This window comes from Rhinoderma darwinii, chromosome 10, assembly GCF_050947455.1.
Source record: "Rhinoderma darwinii isolate aRhiDar2 chromosome 10, aRhiDar2.hap1, whole genome shotgun sequence".
NCBI lineage: Eukaryota > Metazoa > Chordata > Amphibia > Anura > Rhinodermatidae > Rhinoderma > Rhinoderma darwinii.
The window spans coordinates 24,607,879-24,623,874 of record NC_134696.1 but is presented as its reverse complement, the minus strand read 5'-3'; the positions used below and the strand labels follow the sequence as shown (position 1 = coordinate 24,623,874).

General features: G+C 42.6%; 1 protein-coding gene across 7 annotated transcripts in view; it reads right to left on the bottom strand.

Moving 5' to 3' along the window:
* The window catches only part of KAZN (kazrin, periplakin interacting protein), a 333,751-nt gene that overhangs the window by 116,609 nt on the left and 201,146 nt on the right, over nucleotides 1-15,996 (bottom strand). For all 7 annotated transcript variants that reach the window (XR_012850831.1, XM_075839523.1, XM_075839524.1 and 4 more), the window contains exon 3: nucleotides 13,298-13,481. Coding sequence is in view for 6 of the 7 variants with exons in the window: in XM_075839523.1 (XP_075695638.1) it covers nucleotides 13,298-13,481 (184 nt within the window). In the remaining variant the exon portion in view is untranslated. The remainder of the gene's footprint in view (nucleotides 1-13,297; nucleotides 13,482-15,996) is intronic.

The following is a 15,996-nucleotide window of genomic DNA, read 5'->3' as shown; positions in this document are numbered from 1 at the left end:
GGATGAGCTGCAATACAAGAAACAGCCTGCGGACAGGTGTGGTGCGGTTTTAAGAGGAAATTTTTTCTGATTTAGGAAAACCCCCTTTTATTTTTTTTATCTGCATATGAAAAATGACAACCAACACAATTGTCCAAGTAGCGGTTGATTGGGTCTAAAAGTTATCTGATGGATAAACTGGCCTATTTGCCCATCAGTCTGCCTCGTTGCCATATAGCAACAAGTTTTTTTAAGTGTGCCTACAGGTCCATGATATAACCCAGTTGAGACTGTGGGGTCAATGCATGAGCCTTTACTGGTTTCTAATGAAATAGGGCTTGGTCCCACTAAGGCCTGATTCACACGAACGTGTTAAACGTCTGTGGGACGGCCGTTGAAACAGCGGCCGTCCCAAGGACCTATGTAATTCAATGTGGCCGTTCACACAGCCGTTGTTTCAACGGACCGTGTGAAGGGTCCGTGGGAAAACAGGACATGTCCGTTCTCTTCACGCATCTCTCCACAGACTCTCAACTATGGGGGGGATGCGTGACATCGCGTCCCGCAGCGCTGAGAACGGATGCACCTTGGACCTGGAAAATGGCAGTTTTCCACGTCCGAGATGCGCAGCGTTCGTGTGTATCAGGCCTAAGGGGACGACCACACACCGCGTAGCTCAGCAAGTTACACGGTTTTCTTCTTCAAGGTCGGAACTAACACGCTTCAGCCACAACACAGAGCCATAAAACGAGGTTTAGGGGGCCCCGTTCTGGAGATAGGTGTGGGTCCCACAACCTGACATTTGACATATCCTGTGAATATGTCAAATGTCTCTGATGGGGAAATCCCCTTTAAGCAATTTAGCTGAACAAAATGCCACAAAAATGCTTTTTGTCCATCAATTAAATACTAAAATAGTCTATTGAGATGAAAAAAAAATAAAAAAATAAAAAAACAGAACCGCTAGCCCCCAATATAATAGTAAAGACCAGCACTGCAATCCAAAAATTGGCATCACCCGTTATATTTAGGAGCTGGATATAGTCTTCTGCTTTCCTAGCATTTGATTGTAGGAACCAAGTCTCGCTACGTTAACCAGTGATCCTTCTCCTATCCGGTTGCATTAAAATATCGCAGGCGCATGTATAATTTACAGCTCAGGCTCATGTGTCTTTTTCAGGATATATTAATATCTTCAATTATACATTTTAGTTATTTAAAGACTGTACACGGTTTTATAGTCTTTTATTGTCTGTAACTTATTCATGATCTGGCGTGTATAGATTCACTTCTGTGATTTATAAAGTGGAGAAATCACGGGCCGCTAACCCTTCTTTATAGAAAGTAGACGCTATTCTGATATACTTGTATTAGTGACAACAAGCCCAAAAAAAAATGGAATAAAAAAAAATGTCTAAATTTGTGCTTATTCCCCAATAAAGTTAGAACTAATTTATTTTCATGAGGCATATGTAAAGTAAAAGAGGAGAAAGCTATGGAGGAGATTGGATAAAATAAGTCATTTCACCACAAGTCTTTATAGGACGCTCCATTATCCATGTTACATGGGCTGAATACAGATGCAAAGTGTCGCGGATTTTCACCACAAATTTTGTAACGAAAACCTGCACGAATACAAAGTACAATGGTGCTTATTCACATGTTGCGAAAGGAATCTGGAGTATGGATTATAATAAATGTGACATTTTTGAAGAGAATTTTTTCTATGGGTTTCATACTTTGCAATGCAGAAGGTGACATCCACGGAAAAATTCACATACAACACCTGCAAATTTTGCCATGGATTCAAGGCGAAATTTTTTGATGCTTTGGAACGTCCCCTTCAACACCAAAGCAAAAAACGGTAACCTTAATATAGATTTAGGTGTAAGCGGGATGCTGAAATACAGAAGGGGGACTTATCAAAATGAAGCAACCTATCAGATTCCAGCTTTTGTTTTTTAGAGGCCCTTTGGAAAACGAAAGCAGCAACTTAATTCGCTGCCCCGGCACCTAAACCACTTTTCCTTTGAACCACTTTAGATTAATCTCCCCATAATGCGTTTCAAATTCATCTTTATTTAGCTAGTCTGCTCTGGGGATGGACAAAAATCTATAGACTCCAAGTCAGTTAGACCGGACCACTGCTGGGGGCAATTTCTCAGGACTAGGACCTTTCATAGACATCAATACAAAACAATCCAAAAAGTTACAATAGGTGTCAGTGGCAAAACTTTTTAGTTGCATCGGCTACCTGAAATTAGTCAGCCCTGGTCCGGGCCATTCTGATGTTCGTCTTCGTTTACTGGTACATAGCTCCTAGAAGATCTTAACTTTTTTCCGGCTACCTGTGGTTTTTCCACTCACCGTACGGTAGGGTGCAAAATGAATTCACACAAAGACTTTTACTTAACCCCTGGCCTTGGACTGACATGTTGAATTTGCGTTTGGGATTAAATAAATTTGCACGGTTTACTAAAGCCGTCCATACACTGACAGCTGAACGAGCAGCCATCAGCTGCGACACTCGTGATAACATACATGTTCAATATGCCCTGACTGAATATTGCAGGGAGATAAGCGGCTGCCATTTACCTCCGGCACAGATTATGTCATAGGGAAACCGGACAGACGTTCAGGTTTTCCATGATAGATATTGAGGAAAAGGGTGGTGGTGGGGGGATCATCTGGTGGCACCCATAAACATTAGATTGTTGGTGGATCACTCCAAAGGACTTAATCTCCCGACCCAAATCTCCATAATAGGAGGACCGGTTGGACTTGTTGCAGCATGATCTTTCCCCACAAATATTCAGAATTGGAGAATTCTAACGCACACGACCACGTTCCTTTACATGACAAGCTGACATGTCTGAATTATATACAACAAACATTCTGTATATTAGATCAGATGTTAATTTTGTTTTTTCATATACCTGGTTCTTATAAAACAATCTCCTTATACATTTAAAAACATCTTTTAAGTATAAAAAAAATATATATAAATTGTCAAACTAGGAAAAAAAAAAAAAAAGAAAAAAAAAAAGTTGCCTTTTTTTCATAGAAACCGTGCCACTCTTGTCCATGGGTTGTGCCTGGTATTGCAGCTCCTCCATTCATGTTATGAAAATAATGAGACCAGAATATTTGGAGCACGAGCTGTCACCTAAAAGTGTACTGTCCGCTTTAGACAACCCCACTTTGTAAGAAGGGTTTCCCCACTGCTAGGATCTCCAGCGATAACCTGCAGAGCAACACAGCAGCAAATGTTCAATTTCCCTGCAGTGCCACCACAGGATAAATGAAGCATTGCAATGTGCATATTGGAATTAATAAGCCATTGGTGTAATGCAGATGTGCCGGGTCCTCCACGGCTGCTAGTTGTATGGGAACCGTTTTCCCTACTGTACTACTGAGGGTCTATTTACAATGTATGTTGAAGCTACACGTCGGGAGGGTTTCCGGCATACTGTAAGTTGCAATTTACTTAACTATTACGTAAATGTCAGTTTTCGAGGCTTGCAGATTTGGAACCCTAAACTTCAGCAGCACAATGCTGATGTTTAGTGGCTCCAATCCCACCGACAGCTTCCCTTCAAATTATTTTCTTTGACCTAGTACCAGGGGACATCCCATGGAGCACAGCTGGGTCTGCTTCAGTGAATGGATATTTATATAGATCTGGCTATTACAATATTCTGCTCTTCGGTATTCAGCACAGAGTATTCTCCCCTGGGGAGGCCATAATCAATCAGGCTACATACGGGTTGTCACATTTTTCTGTGTTTGCTGTTTTGGGTGTTACTGAATCATTGAGTTGTGGGCGGTAGATTACGTGCCAGCAATATTTTCGATATGGTTTGGATTGACGCTGTGAGCCAAACAGTCAATCACAGAAGCCGCATGTTTTTGGCATCAGGCATCCCATAGACAGGTGCGTCTGCTTACTCATGCTAGCCGCATATGGCTGTATACTGTGGTTACATGCTGAAGAACATCTATGTGATTAACACCTTTCCCGAGTAGAAAAGGAACGGATGGAGTTCACTAATCAGGAGGTCAATGTCCGTGAGATCTCCATTTGTATATTGCAAAACTAAAGGCCCTATTAGACGTACCGATTATTGTAAGAATTTTCGTATAATCGTTCGAATGTAAGAGATAATCGCCAGGTGTAATAGCTCGCAACAAATCAATAAAATGTTGGGTTTCTGTGGATCGGTCACATCTACCGGTGTGACACACACACATCTCATTTTCAGAATTGTAGGTGGGGGATTTCTACAGTGAGATGACATAACAGGAAGACCACTGTATGGAGTTTATATGACGGCATGGACAGACACAAGTTATATTTCTATCCTAATCTTATCCAAAAAGTTGCATCACACGTAGGTGACTTTACACCAATAGTCAATAATTGCCAATCAGAAATGAAAGCAGTCTATGTTTAAAAACGTGTAATTGTGGTAATAACCTTGCGTTTCAGTCATCAACCTGAGAATGACGACGATATTCACATCTGACCCCAAAAAAATTTCAGTTAATAAAATCATAATAAATCGGACATTGCCAGAACACGTGTGTAAGCCTAGGTATACTTAGAAATGTAGACCTGGATTAATCTCGCCTGTAATCAGAATTGCCGATCAACACGCCTTACAGTGTTTAGTAAATACTCACATAGCAATGACATTTTTTAGATTCCTAAGAGTTCAGAACCGTATGTGTTAGTGGTGTAGGTCATTTCCAGAAATTGCTGCAAGAATTTTTTTATTTTTTTCCCCGAAGAAACATGATAGACCGTGGCAAAGGTCTTGCCAGTCAGAAAACTATATCTTCTGACTGTTGATGACCTACTATAGGCATGTGACTAAAGTGCATGGAATTGTGGCAGCAAAACAAAGTAAAAGAAGTTGAAGTTCTTAAAAATATTTTTTGCCATTATTGAGCAATACTTAACCGTGGAATAGTTGATGGCAAATAAATAAAAAGGTGGGGGGGGGGTTGTCTGCTTTTGTTCCCAGAAGGAGCGCCAACTCTTATCCATGGGCTGTTTCTGGTATAGCAGCGTAACCCCTTATACCAGACGGACCATAGACAACACTGGTGCCGAGTTCCGCTAATCAAATAATTTTCCTAATTTCAACCACATGCCCATGTGAATTAGGCCGATTGACAAGGCCGTAATAGGCCAACATATATTTAAGCCCGTTCAGTAGAGATGAATGGAGCATAGACCTCCATATGTTTCTATGGTGATCCAAGATCGGTTCAGTAGAACCCAAAGAGTCCAGCTGTAAAATATGGCTGTATACACAGCTGCTATTCCGATCACACATGAACGAAACGGAACTACTTGGAAACCACGCAACAAGCTCAGAATATGAAAGATTCCTTCCGAGTATATATTATCATTTTTATATACATGCACTAAGACTCAGTCTCCTCACAAATGACTGAAGACAGGATTCGATATCAATCATATACAAATTTATTAAAAGGGGGGGGGGGGAAGCTTCTGATCACGGAGACGACCAACCTGCCCCCGAGATGCCAGTAATCCCCAGCCGAGGACCAGCATGAAGAATATGCAATCACATTGCATTGTTTTCATGTTTATCTCAAAACAGGAACATGTTCCGTGAGTCATAGAAATCATTAATTCTATTCAGCGGGGAAAATAGCATCCATTCTTAAGCTGCCAGACAGGCATTTGGCTTCGCAGTTCTTCACAATGGCAAAGAAAAAAAATACAAAAATTACATTTAACCATTCTGCAACTCCTGACTTGTCGATGTAAGACAGCCGCCTCTAACAATTTCTAAATGCCGGAAAAAAAATTTTTGTAGCAATTAACGGGCCCCGGATGAAGATGGCGGAAATTACATTACCAAGTACCCGGACAATAAGAGAGGGACTTGTCTCCGCACAGCTGTTTGGTAAAGCTCACGCTTTTGAACTATAGACCCAAAAATATTCCAAAGGGACCACCTAGCCGGATACATATTTAGTGTGCACAAAAGTGTTCGAACCATCAAAACATGTATTTGCATGAAACACAAGATGGGAATTTATGATTAAGGGATAGGTAATAATGATAGCAAGCTAAACCGCAAGCCAAAGAGGAAGGATGACTTACAAGCTATGTGCACGTGTAACAAATAGTCAAACTAAAAATATCCTACTATTTTGTGTCTAAAGCTCCTACGCGGGCCTTTGTGTCTCCATGGTTACTAGAAGCTTTTCACCTTTCCCTATTTGTAGGTTAGAACGAAGGAAGGGCAGAGGAAATGGCGTAACTCATGATGGCAGGATTAGACTACACACAGGGTTCATAGAGTAGGACAGGACGAATTAGTCAACTGTTGCCACAAGCTAAAATTTTCCAACCTCCGGACAAGCAGAATTATAATACATAGTGAGTAAAGAGCCGAGGACTACTATATATTTAGATTTTCCAATCCACTGCCCTTATTTATGGTCTAAACCACCTTCGGCCTCTATGAAGGCCATATACAGAGGTTTTTGTTTTTTAAAGCTCTCTCATGAAGACCACCCCTTTTTTTAAATTAAGCTGGCTCGCCCATCAGCTGATTGCCAGCTTCTAAAACTATTATTCATTATCGACTAGGAAAGTTGGGACCACCTATACTCAGCTTATGTTAATTGATGAAGTCTGCAAAATACGGTAGTTCTCCAGAAGGAAAATTTGGAGAGGTCGGTAGAGTTCTCAGAAGCGGACAATCCTTACTACTGAACTGGGATCATCAGAGTAGAATACCGGGATTTTGTCGAAAAGCTACCAATACTTAGTGCCCCATTTTGGTGTAATAGGAGAACCAGGCCGAGAACTGTACTATTTATGAGGAAACTCTCAATATCACAGAAGACTACCCAACCAGTCAGAAGAGTGCTTTAAGATTACACCATTTTTTCTGTTCTCAAGCAACAGGGAGGATTCAACCGCAAAACCACCACCTGACTTTTTTCAGCCACATGTTGTTCAACAATATCTGGTGCCAAATTAATTTCAGGGGAGTCTATGTCAGATAATAGCCTTTGGAGGCACATGTATATGAAGCTACCAGACCTCAGCAGAAGGCCAAGGATTGACTTAACAAAAAGGTTTACCATAAGGAACATGGTTTGGCCAACTACACTCAAATGTCTATGGTATGGAGGCCATGCAAACGGCTTAAATTCCCAACTCCTGTAATCACAAGCAAATTTTCTAGAGGTCATCTTCTGCAGTCCTTGAAAGCTTTGAAGAAAAAAAAAAAAATCCTCCACCCTTGGTGGAAACAAATGGATAGAAACCTCATAAGATATCCGTTCATGACACAAGTAATCAGTCTCACCAGATTTTCTAGTTTGTAAACCTTCAACACAGCAGTCGTAAAAGTTTATGAACCAGAATATCTGGTAGGGATGTCGTCTTCCTTTAATCGTCCAGAAGAACTCAAAAGCTTTCCTGAGGGCAAACACAAAAACAGCAAACAAAACTGGATAGGACGTCCACAATGTATGTTATTCACCCTACACCTGCTCAATACAATCAGTAGGTTTAATCAAAGAAGAGGCAGCGATGAAGGGAAGATATAATGTAATTACTACATCCCTTAATGACTTCATCAATTATGTCACTTTTGAACAAGTGGTGAAGAGATTAACTTTCCCGTAATCGCTTACCCTCAAAGCAGAGAACGTAGAATTTAAGGGTTTGTTTTAGTCTTCTCTCGTAATAAGGGATTTGTCCACACGTAACGGAATAGCTTCGTATTTTCCATCCGGAACAGTGGACGGAAATTACACAGCAGAATACAGCAACGGCAAAGTCGGTGAAATTTAACAAATCTCATCCACACGCTGCATAAAATTTCCGACCAGAAATTCACCTGCGTTGCGTATTTTCCGTACCGCAGCATGTTCATTTCTCCTGTGGAAAGTGGACTGAATTGCTCCGTTTTTCAGAGGAGATGTCAGCATCTACCAACATTGGAAAAAAAAAAATAAAAAAACGCAGCAAAATCTGCACCATTTTTTGGTTAAAAAAAACAAAAACAAAGAAACAACGCAGGAAACGGTGCATTTTTTCCGCAGCGGAAGGTCTGCTAGTTTTAACGGAAATACTGCAGAAATTTTCTGCAGCAATTTCGTTGCGTGTGGACAAGCCCTAAGGGATTTTTGGTCTATGATAAATCTGCTTATTTTGTGCAGAGATGTAGGAAAATAGGAAGTCCATCCCAAAAGTAGAAGACCCTTTAACCAATATTAATGAGGATATAGCCCAACCATTCTATAAACGGGCGGAAGAGACAGCTATAATGCGTGATTAATGTACAAGACGACATATTTAGTGCCAAGAACGGGATCGGAAAGCCTTTCCGGATTACACACAATATACAGGGCTCGCACATGGACCCGCATTATAGCCGTGTCCATAAGCCTTTAGGCTAGGGTTTACACAGCGAATTGTGGCCACGTGATACAAGGACAAAAATTTGTCCTGCTAAAAAAAAAAAAAAAAAGATGGTGAATGCGGTCACACTGAAACGCAGCAGGTTTGGATTCCTGGTAACTGACATGTCGCAGGAACTCGCAGGTCGTTACGCAAACACAATTTTTATCGTTGGTTGCAATGTAGCCACGCGACGTAAGGTTATGTCGAACTGCCACAAGTCGCCATGTAGCCCTAAACTATCTGACAGATGTGCAACTAATAGCATAACAAAGATTTACGGTTCTGTTCACATCTGCAATTCTGTTACATTTAAACAGCAAAAGCTGCAAGCAGGGTTATTCTAGTCGCCAAAACGACGGACACCCGTACGACCATCCTTATAAGGCTTCGTTCACATCTGCGTCAGGGCTAGGTTTGGACATTCCGTCAGAGCTTTCCGTCAGAACGGAACCCTGACAAACAAACCTAAACCAGAAGTTTCCCTTTGCATCGCCATTAATTTTAATGGTTACGGATCCGTTTGTCTCCGTTGTGCAAGGGTTTAGTCCTTTTGCCGGAAGAAATACCGTAGGCGTCAGTTAGTGGTATGCGCCGGGCACAGTTAGGATCCATTGTACAACAAATCTGGCAAATCATTGTGACTTCCATTTCATAAAGGACGTCACAATGCAGATACAAACAGAGGCTCGGATACACACGTATGAAAAAGTCAAAGATCGGCAAAAGCTACAAAAAAGGGAAGACTTTTTTTTTTTTTTTTTTTTTTTTAAAACGTACCATAAACTTCAAGTCAACTAGCCAAAAAAACTCAACAGATTGCGGGAGATGTATCAAAATACTTGCAAAGGAAAAAGTAGAGCAGTTACCCGTGGCAACCAATCAGAATCCAACACTCATTTATCAGAGGCCTTTTGAAAAAATTAAAGCAACGACCTGATTGGTTGCTATGGACAAATAATTCACTTTTCCATTGCACCAGTTTTGATACATCTCCCCCATTGCCTGTCAGTTATTGTACTTTTTTTCAGAAAAAAAAATAAAAATGCAGTCAATCGATGGCCAACACTAATAAAATGTGTCAGAATCGGCTGACATTTATCACATGCCTATGTATTGGTACAGTGCAGGGGTTAAGCTAGTGATAACTGCTGTGGGCAAGTTATTGCCAAGGAAACCCACGTCTACCCACTCATTTACCCTGCATTTACTCTGGCGGACATCCACATGAATAGCCGCCTATGTAATACCCGGACAGAATGCGTCCGTCCCCTATATGACAACCCTGTAAGCCCGGAGATGCCATGATGAATAAAGATCGCAGCATCAGCAAAGGTAGGGGGCTCCCTTTGTTACCCCACAGTCAGCCCCCCACTATTGACGCACGTTCTTTACTAGCAAACTGAATTTCCATAAGACAAGATCTACGTGTAGAGACGCACAACCAAAGCGAAGAATTCCACACACAAATTATCTATCGTGTTTTATTAATATGTTACCGCTCCCAAACGTGCAACATTAACAGCAGCAAAAAATACATTTGTTTATTACAATTTCAACATCCATTTCCTCTACTCAAGGAAAAAGAAAGCCATATAAACCGACAAGGCGGGCGCCATGAAGGGGCGCCGTAATTAAAACACAACCGTGTCAAATATACACTCTAGTGAAATTAAAGGACATCAGGAAAATCACATCCAGAAGAGAAAGATGCATCCGATGACATGTAATACAGACCTATGCGGAGATGCCTACAGGCTGATCATGGGGCTTGTAAGATTATTAATTATGAAGAGGAGAAGTTACGGAGCAAACCCGACGTCTCTGACTGAAATGTCAAGACGAAATCATCGCATGAAGCGCCGGACTGCAACATATGACGTCATCATATAACAGACTATAGGCCTCATATATAAAGCTAGTGCAGGGAGGAAGCGGTGGAGTTGCCCGTAGCAACCAATCAGATTGCAGGTTTCATTTTCCCTCATGCCCACGGATATATTATGGATTGATAATACAGCGTCTGTAGACTGCTGTGGGCCCACCAAAAAACCTCCTTGTGCCTCAGATTTTACATGGAGGCACAGAGATCCTTTTCCCATAACGTCTGTGGAAAAAACACATGGCATTATGTGGGTATACGAAGGAGGCAATCGTTCTACGAGAAAATATGGTGCCTCACGGAGGTAGCATATGGTGGCATTACAACGGGTTGGTAATATGGACCCATATGGACTTTGTATGCCACCAGGATCCATTTGTGATCCAAGTCCAGTTCAGTAGAACCACAGCAGGTCCGGCCCAGGCATTGCTGTCAGAATACAGATACTGAAATGCAACCGGTATTAGGCGGCATTCACACACAACGTTTTGCTGCGTTTTTCAGAGGGTTTTTTTTGTGCGGCCAAATGTTACATTCAAGTCTATAGTGAAATCTAAAATGCACTACACACAACTGCGTTTTGGTTTGTAGCGTTTGGAGGCAATTTTGTGGCCTGCTCTGGGTATGGCGGTTTTTTTCAGTCGGTTTTCCAACGCCACCAAAAATGCATGTTACATTTAATAACGCTAACATTTTTAGAAGCGTTTTTTGATGCAGTATAAGTTGCCAGAAAAAAAGAAAATCTGTGTGAAGGGGACCTTAGGCTGGAATCACACGCAGTATTTTTCAGCAGTTTTTTGAGCCAATCACAGGAGTGGATATAAGAAAAAAAAAAAAAAAAAAGAGAAGTACGGGTCTTTCCTTCATACTTTTCATTGTTTTTAGATCCACTCCTAGCAGTGTACAAAAAAAACGGCCACAAAAACGGTATGCGTGAATGCAGCCTTGGCCCACATGCACACGATGCCTATTACGTGCAGATTTTTCTGCGGCAATCTCAGAAAACATGTAGCAGAATATTTCCACGTGTAAATTGACCTGCGTGGCAAATACTAAAATTTGCAGAATATCAATTTATCTTGTGTTCCCATCTCAAAATTGTATCCGACAAGTTTATAAAAAAAAACGCAGCAGACAATTCGCATCTGTTTCCGCATCAAAATGTAAGATCTGCATCGAAAATTGCATAAAGTAGAACGCACTATTAAATGGGGATTTTACCTGTGACATTACCTGCGGTTTGGACGCAGATTTTGTGCATCGGATTCCGCAGCGTGCGCGTAGCCTTAAACTCTAACGCACAACTTAAAGGGGCGATTTCATTCTAGACAACTCTTTATTGAATAACCTATGACAGCACAAGTATAGCCGACACAGGTAGGGGTCCCCTTCTCGGGTCCCTCCAACAGCTAGAGTCAAGTTCGAATCTTTGCTCTGGAGGTCCCCAAAATGTGCAACATTGGAATCAATGGAGACTTTGTGATGGGCGAAATCAGCAGGGGCATAGAGCGCCGGGACCCCCACGATCATCCTGTCTCGTGGTTACCTACAGTTTCAGAAGTGGGTGTCCAAGCAAGACAATGCCTTTAATCAACCATTAGCATAGGGTTAAACATTTCCAATGACTGAAGCGGAGATGACATCACGGCACGGAGCCCCTGAATGCAACACGTGAAACAATATAAACACGCCAATAACATAAAACAGCATAATATAACTCCACGCAGGATATTATAACATACTAAGCTATATTTTACACCATAGTACATGATATTAGGATACGTTATAGTACAATACACTATAGTCTAAATTATAGAGTACAATAACATACATCCTAGCTATACCACTAAGTTCCACGAAAAGTTACAAATAATTGAGATTTTTTTTTATTTTTTTAAATACAGCGACATCCAACTTCGATTCGGTCCCACTAATTGAAGGATATTGTCACAAATCATCAGATCTCCCCGTAGACCGTGAATGGCCGTCCTCTCAGATGTCCCCAGACAAGCTGTAAGCGAGCGGTGTCACCAGCAATCGTCTGAGGTTTACAAACGCCACATCCAGCAAGCCTTGTGTACCCTGAAAGAATGGGCAGCTGTGGGGGGAGGGGTAGACCACCATTCCCAGAGCTGAGATCACACTAGTAGTATAATTGCAGTTTGTGATGACAGCCTAGAACAATTACAGCCTTCCTCCGTGCGCGCTCTCCGTGTCGCTGCCTAGCGCAATAACACAGCGCCACAAACACCGCGTAATAGACCCATCCTCTGCAGCCTCAGTCAGACAGGTAAACGTCTCACCAGGAAACGCCACTTCTAACAATGTCCATTTTGCAATGTATGTGTATCAATAGGTTATAACCATGGGCGCCAATTTCTGGGATATACGCCGAGCCCGCTGTCATTTTTATATTATTGTGACGTGTTTATCGAAAAGAATCCAAGTTATTTACGGAAAAAAAAAAATACACGTGACACACTACACCTGCTGTACTCGCTTTCCATATGAAACTGTCCCATAGCATGCGGCGTATCCTAGAAATGTCATGCCGAGAATCGTAGCACGCCAAACGAACGCAAAAGTGCCCGTATTATGCTTACGACTGTATTGCTACAATGTCCCCCCCCCCCCCGGATTAATTTATAGTCAATAAATGAAAAAACTTAACATGTCCGGTCTTCTGATTGGGTGGAATATTTAAATTACTTATTTTTTATGCAACATTGATATATGCAAAGGAACATATTATGTCAATAGAGGGTTCAGCTTTACAAAATAACTTGATATTGATACAATGTATCCACACAGCCCAACACATACAGCGCAACTACATCAAAGTAGCAGAGCTGAACAACCATGTGGTCGGTAATTAGCAGGGAAAGTTATCAGCATAGATTATGGCATTGCAGAGGAAGAATCTGATTAATATGCAATGGATTCCAGGGGGGGTCTCCATCCATCCGGGTCTTTACCTTGTGTGTTGTGCTGGTTGTTCTCCATGACACTGGGGTCTGCACTGTTCAGCTCAGCCAGTCTCCTGTTGGTGGCTGTCAGCTCAGATCTCAGGTTAGTCACCTCCTGGCTCGCAGATTGTATGGCCCCATCTATTCTGAGGGCCAGCTGCTTGTTATCCTCCATCATTTGCAGGATGTTGGCCTGGGGAGAGAGGAGACAGAGAGCAGCATGGTGGGTACGAGGAACACACACCGGGAGCCGTGCAAGGCAGCGAGTCCACTGAAGGAATGAGCAGCACTGCAGGAGACACAGCACCTCCTCTCCAAAGGACACAGCACACATGACACCGCGCTCTTTAAATGGAACCTACCACTGATAAATAGGGGGGTCCGCTATGTGCTTTCCTAACGCTGCAGCCGTAAAACGCTGAATTCTACCGTTCCATGACACAGAATAACATAAAGGTCTCTATAGAAATATGTGACATTGTGTCCCACAGTAGGTGAGCGTAGAATAACGTCTGGTATAACATGGACTCACTTGTCTCCCCCCTCCTCGGCGGTAGTGTTTGCAGCTTCCTCTCTTTCCCTTGTAAATCACAGCTACAAACTCATGAGCGCAGTTTCTTGGCTTCGCTTCCCGTGTTCATTATTTATTCAATGCTGAGTCCCCAAGACAAACCATTTCGCGGGCTGGGGCGGGGGGAGCAGAGGAGACACATGGACCTGGGGAGAGTGAATGCACAGGGTCCTTCCTGCTCCAATACAGAGACATTGGCCGGTAATGTCGCAGGGACGGGGTTTGGCGCTGTGGAGAGACATTTGAGTCATGACTGCGACTTTATAATGTTTCACAACTCGGGATAAATGTCACATTACACGGCACTACATACACATGTAAAATAGGCACAAGCTCCGGGCCAAGTCTGATCTGTCCTAAAACAGATTAGCTGCACTGTTTATGGGGGCACTCTCTTCCTGGCACTGTTTATAGGGGCTCTCTTTGGCTGGAACTGTTTATGGGGGCGCTCCAGCTTACACTGTTTATGATCACCCTCTCCCTGGCACTGTTTATAGGGACTCTCTTTGTCTGAAACTGTTTATGGGGACATTCTCAGTCTGGCACATTTATGGGGGCTCTGCCTGGCACTGGGGGTTTGTCTTTGTTTATGGGGCACTCGGTCTGGTACTGTTTATGGGGACACTCTGGCACCGTCTATGGGACATTCTGTCTTGCACTGTTTATAGACACTCTGTCTTTCACTGTTTATAAGGTACTCTTCCTGGCACTGTTATCGAGGGTATTCAATTCCTGGCACTGTTCATGGGGCACTTCCTGTCTGGCACTGTTTATGGGCACTCTGTCTTTCACTGTTTATAAGGTACTCTTCCTGGCACTGTTATCGGGGGTATTCTCTGCCTGGTACTGTTTATAGGAGAACTTTCACACAGAGTCAGAGCGGCACTGCACAGAGGCGATGCAGAGCTCCTTGTGCTGCGGTACAGGCTCTGTTGGGCACTGTATGTACAGAGAAACGCCCCTCTTGGGAGCAATTCTTCCAGGGGAGACTACCTCCAAACATACAGAGTTCGATGAAGCATGCAACTAATTTCTTTTCTAACTGAAGGCATGCGGAGGGTAAAGCAGAGGCCCCATGTATCTCTAAGGGTATGTTCACACGATGAGAGGCATTTACGTGTGAAAAGACAGACTGTTAACAGCTGCCTCGTTTCACACGTAAATGCTCCTCGTAATTTACGAGGCCTCTGAGACGCTCGTAAATCTTGAGCCGTGCTTCATTGAGTTCAATGAAGAACAGCTCAAATTACGTGGCAAAGAAGTGCCCTGCATATAATGTATATAAGTGCCCTGCATATAATGTATATAAGTGTCCTGCACTTCTTTGCCGATGCAGTCAATTTACGCGTCGTAGTTTGACAGCTGTCAAACGACGACGCGTAAATGACAGTTCGTCTGCACAATACGTCGGCAAACCCATTCAAATGAATGGGCAGATGTTTGCCGACGTATTGTAGCCCTATTTTCAGGCGTAAAACGAGGCATAATACACCTCGTTTACGTCTGAAAATAGGTCGTGTGAACCCAGCCTTATTAGAATGCCCTATTATGGCTCTGTACAAAATGAAGTTGTAATATGGCCATGTGCGTCAGCCCTTAGTTCAGACCTGGTGGAATTTTTACCCTGTGGATTTTGTCACAAATCCTTGGTAAAATCTGCACGTGTTACATTCAAATTTTGACATGGATTATGTGTGAACAAAGTCTTAAAGGGGGCACTGCCTGGCAGCGATTGTTAATGAGTAACGCTCTCTGACTGTCACTGTTAGGCCCCGTTCACACGTGTCAGATTTGACATGGATTCTGTCAGGATTCCGTGCCTAAATCCGCATGAAAACCGACGACAATCCACATTCGATGCTCGTGAATCGGGTTTCCGCAACCTCGTTCACATGCGCAGGAAAATTTCCAAGCAGATTTTTTTGTGCTCGGCAAAAAAAAAAATCTGCTTGGGATGAATGACAATGGAGCGAATTCTCATGAAGATCTATGGCAAAAATAGAAGCACAACTGCAGCAGAAATTCAAGGGTCTTCTTCGGATTCCTGCTGGGGTAAGACATGTTGGATTTTAAGCAGGTGTGTTAACAGAGCCTTAGGGCAAGGCCCCACATGGCGGAATTGCTCTGGAATTCCGCT